Source organism: Leptonotus elevatus, chromosome 16, assembly GCF_054856555.1.
Source record: "Leptonotus elevatus isolate MCC_2025b chromosome 16, RoL_Lele_1.0, whole genome shotgun sequence".
In the NCBI taxonomy this organism is placed as follows: Eukaryota; Metazoa; Chordata; class Actinopteri; order Syngnathiformes; family Syngnathidae; genus Leptonotus; species Leptonotus elevatus.
Window position 1 is genome coordinate 12,561,040 of NC_141254.1, and position 20,477 is coordinate 12,581,516.

A 20,477-nucleotide genomic window follows, 5' to 3' on the forward strand; every position below is an offset into this window, starting at 1 on the left:
CCCCCAGTCGCATGGCTCCAAGGACCTTCTGGAGCTAACGGAGTGACTGTTGCACGTAGTTTTAATGTCGACGAATGCAGTGAGAGCGAAGTAACGTTGCATTGTTCGCATCGCCTTGAGGTGAGTTTGGTTGAAGTTGCAGTCACATTACCTTTACGCTAATGTTGGCTAATAAGCGCACTAAAGTTAGCTAGTAACAGCGAATTCAATTTTCCTGTATTCACAAGAGCCCTATCGTTCTCTTTTTTTTAATTTTCATTAACAAAATCAAATAGTTTATTTTATTATAGTTTAGGCTATTCACATAAGCCAATTAAATAACGGACAATAATAAGCCATTGGCTCTGTAATACGAAGCGTCCACGTACTCTGGATGTTGCACACAATAGTTTACCATGACATACTTTTGTTCATTGCAATGATGTTGTTTTGTTCATAAAAAAAAAAAATCTCCACATTATCACTTGTTGCATTCGTAGATTAACAGTAGTTCGACTTTAGCCGCAGATGGAAGTGTCACTTCAGATACGTCTTCATCCTAATGTCATCTGATCTTCTAGTAACGAATGTCCATAGATTCATAGTTTATTACATAATGACAGATCTATTGAATGTTGACAAACCCTTTTAGTAACTAAACCAACTAGCATCAAGTTGCACAATACATATCGAATAGTGATAATATCCAATAGAGCAGTATCAAATAAAAAAAATAGTCAGCTTTGAATGGCACTGTCAGACAGGTACTTATTTTCCATTAAAAAAAAAAATCAATTTGTTCCTCTCTGCTGATAGAAAAATCACATGACACCACCGTTATTGTAGACATAAGGATTTGCTTTATTATTCCTAATGTCATGCATGTCAGCCAGCATGACTTTCAGCTGTGGAATCTGAAACAAAAAGTGAAGAAAAATCTCCAGACATATTAGTTTGAATTAATTAATCTAAATCACACTGTCCTACTGCATCACATCCAGAACTGTTCCTAGTATTTTAGACTATTTCATTTGAGGCAACTATAATGAAGTATTATACTTTAGGGAGAACAGTTACCACAGCTCTTGAACTGGACATTATAATGTATAAGTAGTCATGTTGTCTTCTAACCCACCATAGATTTGTTTACTAGTCATGCATTGTCATTTCTTGTCATACCATTTCTTGTACAGTACATCCTTCTCTGTCTCATCATTCCAGTGTCCTGCTCTGACAACTGCATGCTGCATGTCTGATATAAACTGTGCGTCGCCCACCTGCACGTCATATCAGCTGGTGATACACTATTTAAAGATTACTGCATCACCTGTGCATGCTATGCGGTGACTGTGGCACAATGAGAAAAGACAGTGATAACCCTCTGCTATTATCATCCAAGAAACCATGCCAAGGCCAGGCAAACTATGGACAACAGCTAGAAACGCTACACGCTGCGTCGGAATTGGAGGAGGCGCAAACAGAGCAGGCCCTCTCTGTGGAGATAAGACACCTACAAGAAGTACGGGAGGTTGTGAGGGAGGCGACTTCCAGACGAGCGTGCCAAAAAAGCAGACACCCCAGCAGACCGCCGTGTCCCTTTAAAGACAGTGGGCGATACAGTAACATTGAGTCAGGCGACTCTGCACGCAAAACACGGAATCTGGAGCAGCTGCTGCTGATGCTGTCTGGGAAGATAAATAGTCAGCAGGGAGTCTATAAATTGCATAGGCAGGAATTGGAGCTCGAAAAGGCCATCGTCCTCTGCCACCTGCTAGACACCCACCAAGATTTTCTGCACAAAAGACAGATTGCGAGACAATTAACCCAAGATGGCAGCGGCTTCAGTCAGATTGCGCCTCACCTAAACCACTCTAGGACCTCGCCGCGTGGATCCAAAACTGCCCCTTGTTCATCCAAGAAGAAAAGTAAACATGACCAGCAGGCAGCAAGCAGTGACTTGTATTTAGATGATGTGTGTACCACGAGTGTTGCAGTGGACAGCTGTTGGAGCAGTGCTCTAGAAATTTGCCACCCTCATAACACTCCTCATGCACAGTGCAGTGACCACGCCCCCTACCACACACAGTCTACTGGGTCAGCTGAGTCCCCTCCCTCCAAATGCATGGACAGAAACATGGAGGTAAGTAACTTCATGTTTCCAAATTGACTGTGTTTACAAGACCGGCAGCAATGTCGTTTTTTTAGTGTAACAGTTTTATGCATGTCATTGGTGGGCTTCTTTCTTACCTTTTGAGTCAAATTGAGTAAACTAGCCAAGATTTGTAGTTGTGTAATTATGACTAACACTGTAAAAAATTGGAGAAAAAAAGAAAGTTATATTTACTTGAAGACGACTAGTAAAGTTTTTTTTCACTCAGAAATTTTAAGTACATTTTTCAAGTAGAGTTATAAGTACATTTGCAAAAGTTACTTAAGAATTTCTGAGTATAAAAAAACTAATTCGTTTTTTTTTCCAATTAAATTTGACTTAAAAAAATAAATCAAAATAAAATCAAAACAGTGAAGCTAGTGTAACAGCAGCGTACACAGATCAATATACAGGGAAGACATTTAGGGTTTCTGTAAAAGCATCACATAACCTTTGTTATCAAACAAATTGATACAATGCATATTACACATAAACGGCGCAGATTGATGAAGTAGAAAGGGAGAATGTTGTCGCAGAGTTCTAGTGAATGCTTGATCATAGTTTGTCATATCACAATATTCTCTCTTTTGTGATCTTTTTCTAACATACCGCTCATTGTTGGAAAGAAAGCTGTTGTTGCTAAATGTAAGGGCATCATTTGAATTTTGCACAGCCACAATGTGATTTAGTAACCCTCAATCAAGAAATTCGGACTGTCATACGGTAATAACTGTAAGTTACCAACATATTGAGCCAGAGTAACTGAAAATGGAAGAAAACATGGTGTTTGTGATACAAAATTAGTGTTTGTGTAATTTATTTAAGAGAAAATTTACCCCTATTTGCTACTATAGCACTTTCGCCAAGATTTTGGAGTACGTCATTTTTTTGGCCATTCATCCAGGAAAATTTTTTGATGTTGGCGCATATTTAGAAGCATACTATTGTCTCTATTCTCTTGATTAATGATGCTGTGGTTCACTCATTTGACATTCTGTACAGACAACATGGTTTCATTTTGTACGTATAGTGAGTATAGCATGTACTATGTGAGTCTGTATAGTTGACTCTTATATTGTGTGCCCATTAATTGACTTATTTAGTCCATAGCCTTAACTCAGCTAGCATAGACTGCAGCCCTCTTTTGAAATGGAATCATTATTAATCGCTGATCAGTGACGACGGATGGATGGAACTGATAGGTCAAGTCCTTCTGCTGGGCTGATCAATTGAGGTGTGTTATTGTTTTTCTCTATCAATGAATGGAACAGGAGATGAATTAAGTGGCATTGAGTGTATTCCTCCGGCTACCAATGTTATCGTCTTGTGATCCCAAGTACAACATTACGCAACCGCAGATTGAATAGTGGCATGCACTGTTAAAAGGAAAACATGTAACTCGGAGGAGCAATGTTCCCCACTTTCTATTTTTGTGCGCAAGCTAGCTATATTGAACCAGACACTCACCAACCTATTGGTTATCATGTTTTATTGGCTTGACTTATATGTTTGTGAAGAGTATGGTTATAGTTTTAATATTCATTATTTTAATGGCATTATCTCATTGTATTTACTTGACATTATGTGAGGAGTTATGTTGTTATTGCTTGGCATTCACATAACTATTCCACAGTATCATTGCATGTGCAGTGGAAACTCACCACACAATCCTTTATGCAAGACAACCTGCAATTTGCTCGCATTTCAAATAATTTCTCCCATGGCAACTAGGGAAATTCATCATCATAAACTTTTTTTTAGTATTTTGATGAAATGAGGTCAGCACTGTCGTTAAAGAAACCCACAATAAAAGCATTACTGGTTAGCCACATACCTCAGTGTTATTGTAAAATAAAAATAAAATATATATTGTAAAAATAATATCTAACTTGTTATATGCTCATTAGACCTCACATTAGCAAAAAATAATTTGGTTGAACTAAAAAAAAAACACCATATAATTTCTTGATTTTACAAAATAAAATCCCTCATTGTTCTTAATTATCCATTAAAATGAGATTTAATTCCCTAAAATATCTTGTTTGAAGGCCTGTTCAAAGATCTTTGAAAAAAAGTCTTAAAATTGCTACAGTCAAAGAAGCCCCCCGCCAATAATTTTTTATTTGATGACTTTGTAAAGAATTTGGCAATTTTTCAAATAGTTTACAGTAGCTATAAATCTTTTTTGTAATTATTTTAGAATATTACAGTACACGATTGAACCTATATTGCTCATTCCTACTAGTCATATTGAGAGAATAAGAGATCTTAAATTTGATGAGTGTAGCCTTAAAAAATGTACTTCGCTTTCCTTAAAAATACAGAAACATAGTTTCACCCAGGGGTGGTAAATTCAATATTGATCTGAATAAATGTAGTGTTAAGTCAAGTTTGTTTCAAATCACTCAGCATCTTGTCAGGCTTCTAATTGGTTTTACAAGTGTAAAACTGCAACTACACATTAGAATTAGTTACACTTGCTCAACTGCGTGTCTCATGCAGCCTCCCTGCGTAGCAGTCTGTGTTGCCTCTTGAACAATCAATAGGGAGCCAACATCATTCCAGCGTCATCTCCATGGAAACGAGCTATAGTCGCTGTTATGATTGGGCACTGCCTGAATGCTTGCCTTTTTGTGATAGGATGATGAGGAAGTCTTCCCCACCCCCTCCTCTCAATGACAAGCTGCGTTTTATACGCTCATTTTCCCAATCGTCCTTTTTCACCTTTATGGTGCTGGAACCGACATGAGATGCAGCCCGTCGTGTCTTCTTGCATCTGGCTAAAAGCAGAAAGCAACGCTGATGAGCATGGGCTCTGAACGGGAGAGCTGAAATACCACGGACGCATCAGCCTTACGGGGATATTGCAGGGGGACCTGTTAGTTGGATTCCTCTCGCATTTATGGCTCTTTGTATCTTTTCTTGTTTGCTGTTTTATTTGAGGCCTTTATGTATTATTTCTACGCGACATGCAATATTGCCAGTGTCTTTTTCTGGCTATTACAAACTGGCCGCAGACGACAGCGGTATGGCACGGATAGAGAATCCTTATGAGTAGCACAGCGTTACTCTGAAGCTTGAGTCTGTACTAAGAACATTTTGAGTGTCTGGACAATGACTGTGACTGATTTGCCATTGCGAGCAGATGCCAAATTATGTCCTGTGTTTTTTGAGGGCACTGTCCTTATTTTGGAAGACTTCATTACTCGGAGAAGGACAAGGGACTTTCCAACCGCTTCTTTAAATGATGTGAAACGGGCATCATAACCTTTAAAAGATCTCATTCTATTTTTGGAGTCACCGCTATGGCGTACTCTCCTTCTTTTGACGTCTAAACATTTCAAATACGCTTTGAAAAAAAACTCTTGTTTATGGACTTCAATATGTTTCAAAAGAGAACTCGCCAGACTTTTCTCCATGCACTTGTCTACCAGTTATAAGCTGGTCCGAGATTCATATCATCCTTCCTTCTTGACTGGGAGTGATGTATGATCTGTGGACTCGACCAGAGCCACCCGAGCAGACATCTCCACTTCTAAATATGCAGTGCCAACAGGAGATCCAAACTCTAGAACAAACACAAGAAGATAAGGGTCAAGGAGTCTCAGACGAGGCCATGCCAACCTCTGCCAAAATGCCTTCAACGTCATTATTAGGAAAGAGGCACCATTCACTCTATGAAAACCTAAATTGTTTTGAAGCAGAAGGGAACCACAAGGTACGTGTTTTTCATGTTTTCTGCTTTTTTTGTAGAGGTTTATGAAGCTTGTGAAGAAAAAGGGTATTATGCAGCATCGTGTAAAAGTACTGTATTTGAATCTGTAACTTCTGCAAAAAAAAAAAAAAATGTCAATACCAACTGGCCTCCAAATGGTAGGGCAGAGTGTCACATGCAGAGTCATTTAAAGAGGGCTATTTGCTCCAGGCTGTGGACAACTGCTGATGCCGCCCTCATATGATTGAATACAAGTGGGTGGCATTCTTGATAAAAGTAGCGAGTAATTCATCTTCTGCAACTATTGTCCCTCCGGGAGTGCGACAATATTCTTGTGTTGTGACGAAACTGCCAAGAACGCAAGTTTCTGACTGGATTGATATTTTTGGTTAAGATTTTAAGATTAAAGACCAGGCACAAGTGTATTATTATGGTTTGAGTATTCAACTAATGTTGAATTGTAAATAAAAAAAAATATTGCAGTTTCTTTATTAACATTTAAGGACAAAAACTCTCTGATTAGAAACAAGCTTGTTGACTTTGTGGTTCTCTGTGATCATCATCTGTCTGGACACCATATGGCCGCCTTGTCGTCGTTTGTTTGGTCGATGCACATGCACACACCTAGTGACTAGACTTTTTTTTCTTTTCTTTTTCATAACCAGTGGGTATGAAGCTCATGCCAAGTTACCAAGTCTTTGCACTATGATAAAAAAAAAATCTTGAACTCTAGTTGCTGTCTTTATGTGCTGGTAATTCTCGTACCTTACCAATTTAACTGTTGTCTGTACTTTTGTTTCCCCTAATGTGTGTGACCCTTATGTTGTGGATAGTGTGTTCTTTAGCTATCGGCTCTCTACTCAAAGTTTTGTTTACATAGGATAGGATATGATAGGTCGCCACATGGAGATCACGTTGCTCAAAGGTGTCAACATGTTGGGAAGAGACACTTATTGCCAACACTGCATGTCTCAATCGACCTACTTTGTACCTGTGGGGAGAGCAGAAAGTGGAGCGCTATAGTTATCTCATTATCACACTTGACTTCACCATTCCTTTGTTTAAATTAACACAAATCTGAAAGCACATATTGTACTAATCACATTGTTTGAAATGTTTAGAGAACCATATTGCTACCTCTGTGTTAAAAAGCAAGAAGCATGCTGTGTAAAAACAGTGCGTCTCATTTATTTAGTTGTGACACAAAGATAACCATCATCCGTAAGATGTTTTTCCGTCACTGATTCTAAATGCTTACATTTCCGCATGGTTCCTGCATATTTACATGTTATTACTTGATGAATAATTGAGGATGAGGGTTAGGGTATTCTCTGGAGTGTTAGTCTCAGCACCCCCCCCCCCCCCCAAACTCACCCCACTGTCTAGCTGTCTGGTTGCAAAGCGTATAGACGGTCTCTATGGAACAGAGGTCATGCGCTCATGCGCTGCTTTCGTTGTCTAATGCAAATGCGGTCACTTCAATATCACCCTGCATTTTATGGAGTGTACTGTATATACAGTGTATATATTTAGAAATGTGTCTTACTGAAGTTAATCCCTTTTTAGCTTCGTCTAAATATGGACAAAATATGTGCTGAAAATCCGCATCCCCAAATACAGAGAGAAAGAAAATCTTATTAATTCTTGCATGCAATTAGAATTTCCCTGTTACAGGACTGGTAAAGGCTTATTCAATACTATTATATATGATAACCTTTGCTGACCTACCTTTTGATGGGCTCTTTGTTAAATTTTTTGTATAATTTTGTTATTCTCCCCCAAATTCTTAATTAAACATACAAGAGTTGTGGTTGGTTGTTTGTTTTGGAATTCTGTATGCTGAGATTGACTGAGGGTTTTATGAAAACTTCCTACCCAACTTCTGCTTCATCCTTATTAGATGAAGTCAATTATTTATTTTTGCTAACAACAAAGACCGTTTGACTGTCAAAAAAAGATTAGGAAATCCAAGTGTTCATTCAAGGATATGGCTTTTTACTTTGGAAATCGCTCTGGAAATTTCCACCTGAGATGTGATATTGTTCAATGAAAGCTGCAGGAGTGACCGTGACCGAGTTGGAGGGGGAGGGATCAATGCCAAGGTTTTGATGGGACTGGATTGATACATATCTTCAATGACCTCAGGGCCGGTCTGTTTTTTGGATGAATGTTTGGGAGTTTGCGGAGATTATCCAATCTGTGGAATTACAATGGTGATAGTGTATTTTGTGTGTACAAATATATGCCCAAATGCCTTCTATTATCAGACATTCCCCTTCAGTTGTGTATTTTTTTTTGGGGCAGTCCATCTTTCCTTTTTACTTTTGACACTTCTCTGAAAAAAAATCATTTGGCAGTGGTTGTTGTCTAATGTGTAACAATAACAACGTAACATTTTAATAATCCCAGGACGCCTTGGGGGATTGTGATGTTTTTATTTGTGGTACCCAAGAGATTGATGCAGCTATGCTAATGGTTTTTAATTAGTGTCTGCCAATAGCTGGGTATGAAATGAACTCCCCAGCCTGTAATAGAGATGCTACACGAAATGTAATTATTTTTTTTCTTTTCCTTTTACCATACTTGAGATATATCTTTCATACACACTGTGTCATTTGAATTGGGCATATTATCACCACTTTCTGACTTTGTGATCCAAAATGATCGTTGTATTCTAATTTATAATAAATACAGTATAGTTTAATGTTCATTAGAAACATTACCAGAAAGCATACTTAATTAATTTATTTCTTATTTAGACCAAACACAAAAGGTGCTTGCAAAGGATGTGGGTGTGGATTGCTTAATGCTTGGGAGGGGATAAAAGCAGTCTGTTATGTTGGCTCTTTGTCCCCTTTCTGCTCAAAGCAGCCCCCCCGACCCCCCCCCCCCCCCCCCCCCCCCGTAATCCGTCAGCATCAGGTACCCCAAGGGTAAATAAGTCATAAATACAGCAGGAGATTTCAGATGACACTTTATAGAGCAGCTTCATGACTTATATATGAGCATCCGGAGCTGATGTTTATAAAATCACCTCACACAATGAACAGCTTTTTGGATCGCTTCGAAGTTCGAGTGTCAAGGTATTGGCAGAGTGATGTTGTACAAATCAAGTGTCACTATAGATTGATACTTAAGATGACTTCTTAGTAAATTAGTCATAGATGATTGGCTTAACTCTTGTCTTTGTGTTCATGTCTGTTTATTTATACCAAAAATTGCTGATTGCTTGAGTTTTAGCAAAATCAGCCTCTATATTTCAGCATCCATTATGAAGGCCTCCTCTGAATGCCAAACAAAGGTGTAATCAGACCAATCGGAATTTATATGCAAAAAGATGGCATATCAATAATGAGATGGGAGCTCAAATCAGGTCTGCTGTTTTGCCTCTTGATCTTGATATTTTAATAACACGGGATTTAAGGACATACCTCCTAAAACAATATCTACATCCTGTGTTACTGTCACTGTGGAAGTGATGCACATTTACTGAAATGCAAAATTCGCCAAACTGGATAAACTCAAGTAATCAACAGCACCTCTGCAGGTTGCAGCCAAGCAGTGCACGCCATTTTGTCTTCAAAGCTTCAAAGCACCATTAATCAACTGGTAAACACAAATGGCCAGCTGCTTCATCATCAGTCGCTGATATGTTAGTTATATGTTGGTTGATAATTTAGGTTTCACTGAGTGGCTTAGTTTTGATAGGTACATGTTTGGGTTTGTTCTTTCTGAACTTAAAATGTTATCATGAGTGACTTTTGTGTTTCTCACATAGTTTTGACGAGGTCAGTTAATTTGCTCTTCTACCATTTTTTGTGTGGTAACATTGTCACAGCTATTTGATCGTGTTTTACCTTTTCAGTGACTGTGCTGTATTTATATTGGTGACAAACTGATTGTGATTAGTTAGTTAGTGATTGTTTATATATTTTGTTTTGTTGGTACGCATTTCAGTGTTATTCTTCCAGTACTTTCTTCACTGATTACTATTTTAGTCTACATCTTAAATGTTACAGTCATGACAGCACACTTTTCTAATGAATTACATAGTCAACAATGTTACAACTGTTCTTCAAAGCACTTGAGAATTAAGAAAAGCTGATGCAAAGCTGACTCAGAATGAAATGTCCTTCTTATGCCAACAATCAGGAAAGTCGTTAAGCTCCCATCCGGACGGTGTTTCTCAGTTGCACAAGCGCTAGCGCAGCAAAGTCAGCCTGTCAATGCTTTGAAAGTAGTGGACGTTGAATACTTTGCTGAGTCACTCCTTAAAAAGTGCACATTTCTACCCATGCAAATGAACGTTGCAATTTAAGAAGCATTCTGCGTTGGTTTGCAACACTACATAAAGATGTACTCGAGATCCTGTTGCCTCAGGCAGTGCTATTATGTTTAGCACGGTGTCAATTTAATGATCATCACTATTACCGTTATATTTGATCTACACAAGTGCACTTTTAAATGGAGTATAGGGAGATGACTCATCCTGACAGCATGCTTAGAGAAGAGACCCTTGGCCCCCTGCTACGGAGTTGCATCTGTCTTGTTAATTGATCCAGATCCATTTGATGTGGAGGAGCAAAGTATTTATTCATTATGCGGCCTTCAGTGGACCTCACAACTTACAGGGAGCAAAACTCATTTTCTCAATTATTAATAACAATTTCAATATCCCTTAACGTTTCACAAACATGGATAGATTCCTGTTTTTGGTGCAGGTGAAGGCTGAAATTGGGGCCAGCTGTCCACCACCATCCTAGGATGAAAGCCAACATTTGGGGACTAGCAGACTCCTCAAACTGCGGACAAAATAACATCATCTAACATTAGAGTCCCAACACACAAAGTAATCCTTGTTCTGCAGAACTTGTCATGTCTAAAACATATAATATAATAATCATTTAGCTAGATTTCTTTATAAATATTGATACTTTAATCAAATTCTGTCACTTGACATAGACTTAAGTATTCATACTTAAACTATACTTAGAAATTCCCTGAACTTTGAAATTTCAGTATTTGTTTTTGTTTTTGTTTAATTCTCTTGAGTTGACCGACAGTGACTAAAATCCGATGGCACATTTTCTGTTTCGCCAGGTTTGCTGGGAATAGGAGTATATCACAACTCAGTTTGTATGGAGCAAATTAAACCCATGCAAATATATTTGGAAACTATTGTTGTTCATGGCTAACATTTATTAAATCCATAAAGAAAATACAGTCCATTATATGTGATCTTGTTCCTTGATTCTTTCTCTGTGGTGCTCACACTGTCAGTGATTCAGCTCTCTCCACTTTGCAGCGTGGGTGCAAAGCTCTTCCTGTTATGTTGAGAGAGTGTGGTCAGCCTATTGAAAAGCCTGTCCAGTGGTGGTGATCTGTCAAGTGCCATGGATGCAGGGGAAAGCTTTTTGTTGTACAGATTGCCATACTTTAAGAGAATAATTCACACCTTGCGTTTATTGTGTGTCAATATTTATTGAATGTTTTTTTTTTTTTCCCAGAATGGTGCAGACTACAGGTTTCTGGTACAGCAGAACTTTGAACTCTTGCGGGCTTTGGATGAACTTAAGAAAACATGCAGCATACTGAGGGAAGAAAATTGCCTGTTGGTAAGTTTAAAAGCAACAGCTGATGTTCATGACTGAAGATGGCATAGATCAGGGGTCTGCAACCTGCAGCTCTGGAGTCAAATGTGGCTCTTTAGTCCCTCCCCTGTGGCTCCCTGTGGATGTAAAAAAAAAAAGAGGAAATTATTTATATATTTTTTATATGCTGATTTTTATTTTCTAGATAAAATATTATTTAAATGAAATGATTAAAAAAATAATAATAAATAAATATTTAAAAAATGTCACTGTCCAAATTTTTAAGAGAGACGAAAGGTAGATGAAAAAAAAGGAAGAGGAATAGCAGAAAGTTACCATAAGATGTCCATGAAAAATGTCAGAGAATTGTATAAAAAAAGGCAGAAAGGAAAACGTTCAAGAAGTAATCATCAAATGAACAGAAAACTAATATATTTCCCAAAATGTCAGAAAATTGATAGCACAAGAGCCAGACAAGTCTAAAAAGGTATGAAATTACAACAGCGGCAATAACAAAGGTCCAAAAACGGAAGCCGAAAGGTAGAAGAAAATGAATTGAACAGCTTTGAAGTTGTTTAAAAAAAACATGTGAAGCTTTTTAAAATGTTATAATTATCCTCTTTGTTTCCCCGCTATCCTCCGCTAATGATGTACTCACTCTGGTTGACTGTTTACATGTTTTTTGTGTGTCCATGCTTGTGTGACGTATGGTGGAAGTGACGTCAAAGTCGAGCAGTATTTGGCTAACTGCTGCCGGCTAGAATCTTAGCATGCATCTAAATGAGCTTAAAAACTCACTTCTCTGTTTTGGTGTTCGTTTAAGTGGATGTAATTTTTAAAACAAACGAAGCAGTGTGGACGGATTTTTTTTTCTACACGCGGAAGTGGAAATATTTGGTTTTAAAAATACCCTGCTATGTGTACAAAGCCTTAATTGAAAGCTGCCTGCAGCCCTTGCACTCCACAGTTACAAAACTGAAATTACTTTGCTGCCCACTAGATGGCGCTCTTGGGCCCAATGGTTAAGAATCCCTGGCATAGATGATATAGTGTCATTGGATTAATACTGAATGTGTTTTAAATACTGATGATTTTTTTTGTGTGTAGTTACGATTTACTGCAGGCGCGGTTTGATGTTGTTTGTTACGTCCATGTGTTTAGCGGAAGAGCAGTGCTCCAGAAACGGAGGAGAAAGTCAGGCGGCTGAGGAGGAAGAACACAGAGTTGGCAGTGCTTGCCAAAAGGCTGGAGGAGAGAGCACGCAAATTGCAGGAGGCTAACCTCAAAATGGTATACTGCACAAATTTAACACCGCGTATGTTTTCATTGTTACTATGTTGACCAGCCGGTATGTCCTCACTCTGACCCAAGCGCTAGAATTAACTCATTATCAAACCTTTGAATACATGTTGTGAATAGAAGCCTTGTTGGAAGACCCCCATGCACTCTTTGAATAACAATCATCTGACTAGAACGTCTCAAGGACTCTGTTGTTTAGGCCTTATTAATCATTAGTCTCTTTTGAGAATTATTAGTGATCTGGAAGTGAAAATATATATATTTTTTTTCATAATGACCTGGGCTGGGTACCATCATCAGATTTATATGGTGATGATTCTTTCTTTTTTTTGTATTATGTGGAGTTCAGTCTAGCATTTGTATCAACACATGTTTTATGCTAAATAAATCTAACTGCAAGGGGGTCTTAGTTTACAGCGGTACACGGTTTCGAACGACGCACAATGAACAAGCTCATTTTCAGCCATACTGACGTTTTTTTTAATTTTATTGTAAAAAAGTTTATGGCCTACTGCAATTATGACGTTACCCATGTGTTAGCTTGTTAGTGATAAACTACGGTGTGTTCTGACTTGCATACAAGTTCGGTGAAAGCAAACGTTCCCCGCTTCCAAGCAACCAGCTATACACAACATAGGCAAGAAATTTACAATATTTAGTACCTTTCACTTCCTCCTTGTAGGTGAGTTCTCCATCACTGATCAGGCCCGGATCAGTGGAGCACTACAAGAGGGCATTTGCACGACAGCGAGCACGTGACCTGGCCCAGCATGCGGATGCACTGCTGTGCAAGGACAAGGAGATCGCCGCACTGCAGCAGAACTTCAGGAAACTAGAGGAACGACTGGGCAATACTAAAGTATATCTATTTTTGTTTCCAATTTCTTGCATCTCACGTCTTTACTTTAGCCCTGATTATTATTTATTTTTTATTGTTGTTTGGTCTTAAGTCATTTGTAGCCATTGATCCCTGCTTTGTCTTTGGTTGTTACTGATCTTGGAAAGTTATAATTCACTCGTCAGCCCATTCTCGGGGCTCATGTTGGCTCAAATCTGCTCTCTGCTGGACAACAGTTGTAGTGCTAGCAACACATTCAGTCCGTCAAAAGTATTGGAATATTGAGGCCTGTTCCTTTACTTTCACAGTGGACTAAAAACATTTGGGTTTTAAAGCAAAAGATAATATGAGAGATCAACATGTCAAGTTTTTTATTTCCAGGTATTTAAATGTTTCAAGATATCCTCCATGCATGTGTCTGTGTAGGGTGCCTCCCTCCCGTCAAGCAGAGTGGAATTTGAGAAACTTCTCAGGGAGTCTCAGAGAGAAGTTCTCCGGCTTCAAAGGCAGCTGGCCGTCACGTCAACCACACAGCACCAAAACCACAATCCTGATCCTGGTGGCCCGGAAAATAGCGAGACACCTGTTAAGGTGGAGTTTTTGGAAGAGAAGGTAAAAATCACTCCCTACAGTACATTTCTTCCCTGCGAATGACTATCCTCAAGCAAATACCCCTGATTTGTTTCTGTGGGAAATGATGTGAATGTGAATAAAACGATGTTCACGTATTCCAATCATCCTTATCTGCCGTCATGGGTAAAGCATATATTTTCACCTCTAATTTGAAAAGAGGAAACTGTCTTGGTAATATAACATTTCGCCCTGAATCTGAGAGTATGTTTACGCTGGCATGCATGCTGTTTTGCCGCGTTATATAATGGCTTGTCGTTTGAGCCGATACTAATCTGCCGCGAGCCATAATGAGCTGATTCCCTTTCTCGAACTTGGACCTGATCAAAGATGCAAAACTCACACACTCTTGATCCTCACTGCATTTAATACCCACCTTCTACGCATTCAGTTACTCGAATCACTGCTGACCTCTTGCGCCGCAGAATTGATGCCTTAATATGTTGTCCACTGGCGAGAAAGAGAAATACACTTATATCATAGATGGAGGAATAAGTTACATAATGCGGTGTTGACATTATTTACTACGGCACACTACTTAACTGCATCTTATTTGTAACTGGGGAGGAACAACTCACTTCTGTGACTGAAAGGAATAATATATTTTTGTGTATTGATGTTAACGTTTATCTTTAGCATTATGCTGATATTCTTTATCCGCAAGTATCTGTGATGTACAGTCTCTCCCTGGGAAGCTCAAATGAGAATGCCGATTGTGGTAATCTCTCCTTTGTGGGCCGCACACACGCACTCGGTGGCACACGAACACCCAGAACGGGGCCATGTTGTGTGAACTCTAATCCCCTCTAACAACAGAATGGTACAGTCCAGTAATCCGCTCTCTGTTGCTGTGGCAGCGGTGAGAGGGTTTTGGGTGGTAGGTAAGACTCCAGCCGCACCAAAGACTTTGCTACCAAGCCCTGCTCTGGATAACTAGCAGGCCCAGCGACAGCCTTGATGTTGCTTCAGATCACGCAAAAGGGGTAGGTCATCTGATGAGTTTGGGCCTTTTGCATGTAGATTTTGTACTTGTAGCTCTCTTAACATTAATTTCTGCAGAGTTGGTCGCTTTGCGGCAACCGCTATTCAGGATTGACAACATTTTTTTCATGTGTATAAATTACACTTTAAATACACAACACCTATTCACGGGCAGTCAAAAATCCAGTTTTATATTAAAGATATACATCCTGACAGTGACAGCATGCTACTGCATTTGACTACTGGACATCGATATGGTCTGTATTAAAAAAGAAAATCAACGGCCAGGCCAATCCATTAAGGTGCTTTTAAAAGAAGTGATCCAGTTACCCGTTTGAGTAGTCTGCAGGGATTACACCAATGTGCTTATGGGACTCAGGGACTGCTGAATGGGGTATGTCTCTGCTTTAGTGCATCGGAGCCCAGGTTGTTTTGATCCTTTAGTTTGCGAGGACCACCAGTTTGGGGAGTAGACAGCGACCCACTGTGCATCTAGAGATGTACTTATTAGCCTTGACTAGCTACATCCCGCTATCCTTTCTTTAGTGACGTTAACCGACGTTGACAGGAATATTTCTTAATTAATGTCACTGCACATATGTAAGGATGGAGAGGGTGATGTTTGTAATGATAATGACGGGATTAGTAATGTTAAAATGTATTGTAGCATCATTATGACATCTGGGTGGGAACGTGACGCAACCAAAATCTCCTAAACACGAGACTGTCCCATTTAACAAGGATTGACTGGGAAGCGCCTCCAAAGGTGTCACCTTCTGAGACACTGCAGGCTGGTTCCACTTTTTGGACCAGCACGTAATTCGGATATTATTTTTATTTCAGCCCAAGTTACATCCATTCATCCTTTTATACTTTTTAACACATTGCAAGCGATGTTCAGGGATACAGGGGGCTGACTGTCTTCTATTCCAACTAACTTTGCGGGACAAATACCGTACTAGAGTCAATGGTAACAGTGTAAATACAACACAAACAAAATGCCATTAAGCCATTGTCATTTTACCGGTAGAAGAAGCAGACTTTTTTTTCAAGTTACTCTGACATTCATGCAACAGTTACATGGAAGAACGTTTATTAACTCGTTCACTCCCAGCCATTTTCACTGAAGCGATTCCCTTTGCTCCCGACTGTTTTACTGGATTTTGACAGATTTTGCAAGGTCCACAGCATATTATGTTCTATTGCTATAAAAACATGGAACCTCCCAAGAGAAAGATTAGAGTCTCATTTCTATCTATTTGTTTTGCAGCAATTAACATTAAAATATAGCTAATTTTGATTATTATTCACAAATCTGTTTTAAACTGTAGGGAAAACAGCTAGGCCCTGGTTGATCTCTTGTACTCTGCTCCCACCTGCTGGCCGTTTTTGTAATAACCATTGCTTCAACCGTTCTCTGTAGTTCAGAGGCTACATCAAAACCTTCTGTATGTTCTAGCATACAAAAACCATAAAAATCTTATAAATGCGTCTATGGGACACTGGTCATATTTAAAATGGAACATATGAGTAAAAAAAAAAAACACAAATATTTGGACGGAAAGGACGACAGAGCTGGAAAAAATAATAATACCGTAATTATAAATAACCAGTTTTAGTGAATTTGCAATCCATTTAAACTACTATTCAATTGCATACACGACAAAGTTAATGTTCAAACTAGTAAATTTTATTATTATTATCATTGGGAACTGAGGACACTAATTGTTGAAGCTTTGTAGGTGGAATTATTTCATTCTTGCTTGATGTACAACTTTAGTTGCTCAACAGTCTGGGGTCTCTGTTGCCATATTTGGCCCTTCATAATGTGCCACACATTTTTGATGTGAGACTGATAAGAACTGCTGGCAGGCCCGTGTAGTACTCCTACTCTTTTACTAAAAAGCCATGCTGTTGTTGTAACACATGCATTTTGTGGCTTGGAATTAGGGCTAAACACTAAATCTAAACGTAATCATTCCTATGTTGTGAAAATGCAAATAATTCACTGTTGCTTCCGTAGCAAGTGTGTGACGTGCATGTTATTATGCCCTCCCTGATTGCGCTTTAACCTGTTTAATGATACCCCATGGGGTTGGTGCTTACTTTAATATTACTATTACACACAACAAAAATAATTTCACACATTGAATACTTAAATACATCACATACAGTGACGGGCCACTGGACCACTATTAATGTAGATCCCTACCCATCCTGGGCCTTTCGGGGGAGTACCCAATATTGACACTCACCTGTTTCTAATTAATCTGCTCACCTGTGAAGTGTTCCAAACAGGTGTTTTTGGAGCTTTCCTCAGCTTCCTCACTCCTTTGTTTTCTCTGTCCCAGCTTTTTTTTTCGTACTGTTTTTTTAATGTTGTAGGTATCAAATTAAAAAAGGGAATATTTACAACAACAAACAATAAGTCATCAATTTGAACATTAAATATCTTGTCTTTGTAGTGTATTCAATAGAATATAGATTGAAAAGGATTTGCAAATCATTGTAATCAGTGTTTTTATTGACATTTCACACATCCCACCATCCGTGCATCCATCCATCCATTTTTGGAATTAAATAAACACATTTATGGAAACTTATTTATCATAACTTAAGGGTTTATTGGGAGCATATGAAGCTTACACAAGTTTTAGATATGTTGGGAGTTAAGTTTATATATCCACCCATTTTCTATCCAATTTTTCCTTATTAGGGTCACAGATGAGCTGGAAACTCTCCCAGCTGACTTTGGATGAGAGGCTGGTCAAAGTGTAATTACTGTATGTAACCAAAAACTAACACTTATTTAGGTTTTCTATTTAATCTCAACATCCCACGCTTTTAACATGACATTGCTTTTGTATCCTCATATTTCATCTGTGAGCTATTATGTAATGTTCTCCCTGTGTGCCCTTTTGTGTGAACGGTGTCAGAATTATGTCAGAGACCAACTAGGTTGCTGATTATATCTACTTTGACTCAACATTGTAACAATCCCTTTTAAAAAGATCTGCTCTTTTACACAATTTGACCTGTTGGGTTATTTTGTTAGGCCGGAGTGCTTAAAAGTATGTAGCATGGTAAATATTTGCATTATTAATGGGGTTCAATAAAATTCATTTGGATTTATATATTGACAAGTTAGAACTAAAGACGCCAACAAATAGATGACGTTTTCTAATTTATTAAGTCTGCCTCTTTTTTATGGGGAAAAAGGTAACAGATCATAATGGTTACATGTGGTATGCTTCATTACTTTATTATTCACTTTTATTTCTTCTATATCTAAATTTTTACCATGACCTTGATGTGCAAAGTCTGATAACGCTTGGGTGTTAGAGTTAGCAGCATCTCGGGCAAAAAATAAATACATATTAAAATGGTTATTTAAAAATCAAACGATGAATATAAGGCTAGAAAAAAGACACCACAGCGTGCAATTTGAAAACAAAAGGAAAAACTCTCCAGTGTCACATGAGGATGTTTGATTGTAATCCTGGGCCTTTTTTTTTTTTTAATCAATTGACTGGATCTCTCTATTTACAGCCTCACGGCTGACAAAGCTATTATTAGAGAAACAACCAAGTCATAAGGTGGGAGGAAAAGCTCAGAGGCACAATTGTGCCATGGCACTGATCAAGGTAGAAGATTTCGGGGGGGGGGGGGGGGGGGGGGGGGATCAGCCTTTTTTTTATTTTGGGGGGGGGGGGGTTGGATTTCAATGGCCATCAGTAAGAGACTGTAAACCACAAACTATGATACCAAAATATTAAGGTACCAGGACTGTAGACAATATTTTTAGTATGGAAAAAAATCTGACTTGAAATTAAATGAATGAATGAATGAATAGGCCCCACCTTGGTATTTAGTAATTTTCATTAACTGTTTAATTCGATTGAATTTTGCAATTTACTTCCCTGGTTTGTTGCAGCTGTGTGGAACAAGCATTGTAAGTGAAAGCTTTTGTCCATCAAATCAAGCTTCCTTGGTCGTTATTTGCTGTTTGCTGTAATTCGCCATAAGAAAAAGAAATATTCACCTAAATGAGGGCAGGTGGCAGGATAGAAGATAATTGGAATGATAAGAACTTTTCTATCTACAAAGTCGGAACTTTTCTATCTTCTTTGCGATATATATCGTCATATCACCCAGGTCATTACTATGTTATCTCTTCTGAAGATACAAAGTCAAAGTGTGAATGCGTGAAGCAGACAGGCACCACTCATCACCAATCTTATCAAGTTTTTCCTCACCTCTACTCAGGATTTCAACATTTTAGCTGGTCAAAGAAATAATTAGCTTTTTGCTCATTGCTCATTGCATTGCTAATTTTTGCCAGTTCCAAGAATGGCCCAAGTTATCCCACAGTTCTACCTTTAATAATTATAGCGGCCTCATTGCGCTTCAGTACATTGTGCAGCAGATTTTTCCCTCCTAACCTTTATACCTTTCCACTTTTTATATTTGAGCTCTGCCAGTTCATACTACTTAGATTTTGGCTGTGATTTGCCAAATGTGATGCCTTATTTAGACAGGTGTGCGCCTTTCCTGACTAGGTCTAATCATCCAAGCTTCCAAATAAATCACGCAGGTTAGTTCTCCAGTTCTACTTCAGATTTGACCTTTTGCCATCTGCTTCTCTGCTCTCTCTTTTCATTTTAAATGTGTGTTTACTCAACTCAAACTACAACAAAAACAAAATATATAACAGCACTGTGCAAATAAAAGTATTTTAGGCAACATTAGATTTAGAGTTTTAGCATATATGTAATGACCATGTCAAAAGTAAAAAAGTAAAAATGATGTTGAGTAGTCCGTTTGTCATTCGTTAGTTAGCAAACTGCTTCATGGAGAATGATAGTCTCTCGTTACTGTCAACAGATGACAACAGTTGGGTGCTACCATTCCAAATTCAGAAGGTGCACCACTGATGGCCATAATGACTGAAAATAAGTAAATGCATCTCATAAATCTGTAAGGGAGCGTCTTTTGCTAGCTGTGGCTGAGTGGTGTTGATCCTGTTATTAGGTCATGGCCTTGGCGTCACTAGCGCAGTCACTTCTTCAGCTGTTGACCGTAAGTAGGTGTGCTCTAAAATTAGATAATGATTCCTAACTGTTAATAGCCTGACCCTACTCAGTTGGGTGGAAGACAATTGGAAAAATCCAAAAATTAGTCAGTAAGAATAGCCTGCTGTCATTATAGCCTTCCTAATTCCTTTGTAAAAGCTTCCTGCTGATGATGTTGTAGTCGTGTTACAGGCTTGGGGGAATCCCCTCCAATTATTCATTG

General features: G+C 38.6%; 1 protein-coding gene across 4 annotated transcripts in view; it reads left to right on the top strand.

Annotated features, from left to right (window-relative positions):
- The first annotated feature begins 65 nt into the window (after window positions 1-65).
- The window catches only part of tspoap1 (TSPO associated protein 1), a 45,545-nt gene continuing 25,133 nt past the window's right edge, over window positions 66-20,477 (top strand). For 2 of the 4 annotated variants that reach the window (XM_086098164.1, XM_086098165.1), the window contains exons 1-6: window positions 66-120; window positions 1,201-2,119; window positions 11,351-11,458; window positions 12,596-12,724; window positions 13,416-13,592; window positions 13,998-14,183. In XM_086098164.1, the coding sequence (XP_085954290.1) occupies window positions 1,313-2,119; window positions 11,351-11,458; window positions 12,596-12,724; window positions 13,416-13,592; window positions 13,998-14,183 (1,407 nt within the window). In that variant the 5' untranslated portion in view covers window positions 66-120; window positions 1,201-1,312. Of the gene's footprint in view, window positions 121-1,200; window positions 2,120-4,819; window positions 5,847-11,350; window positions 11,459-12,595; window positions 12,725-13,415; window positions 13,593-13,997; window positions 14,184-20,477 lie in introns of those variants that run through there. The other 2 variants (XM_086098166.1, XM_086098167.1) reach the window with 1 other exon arrangement.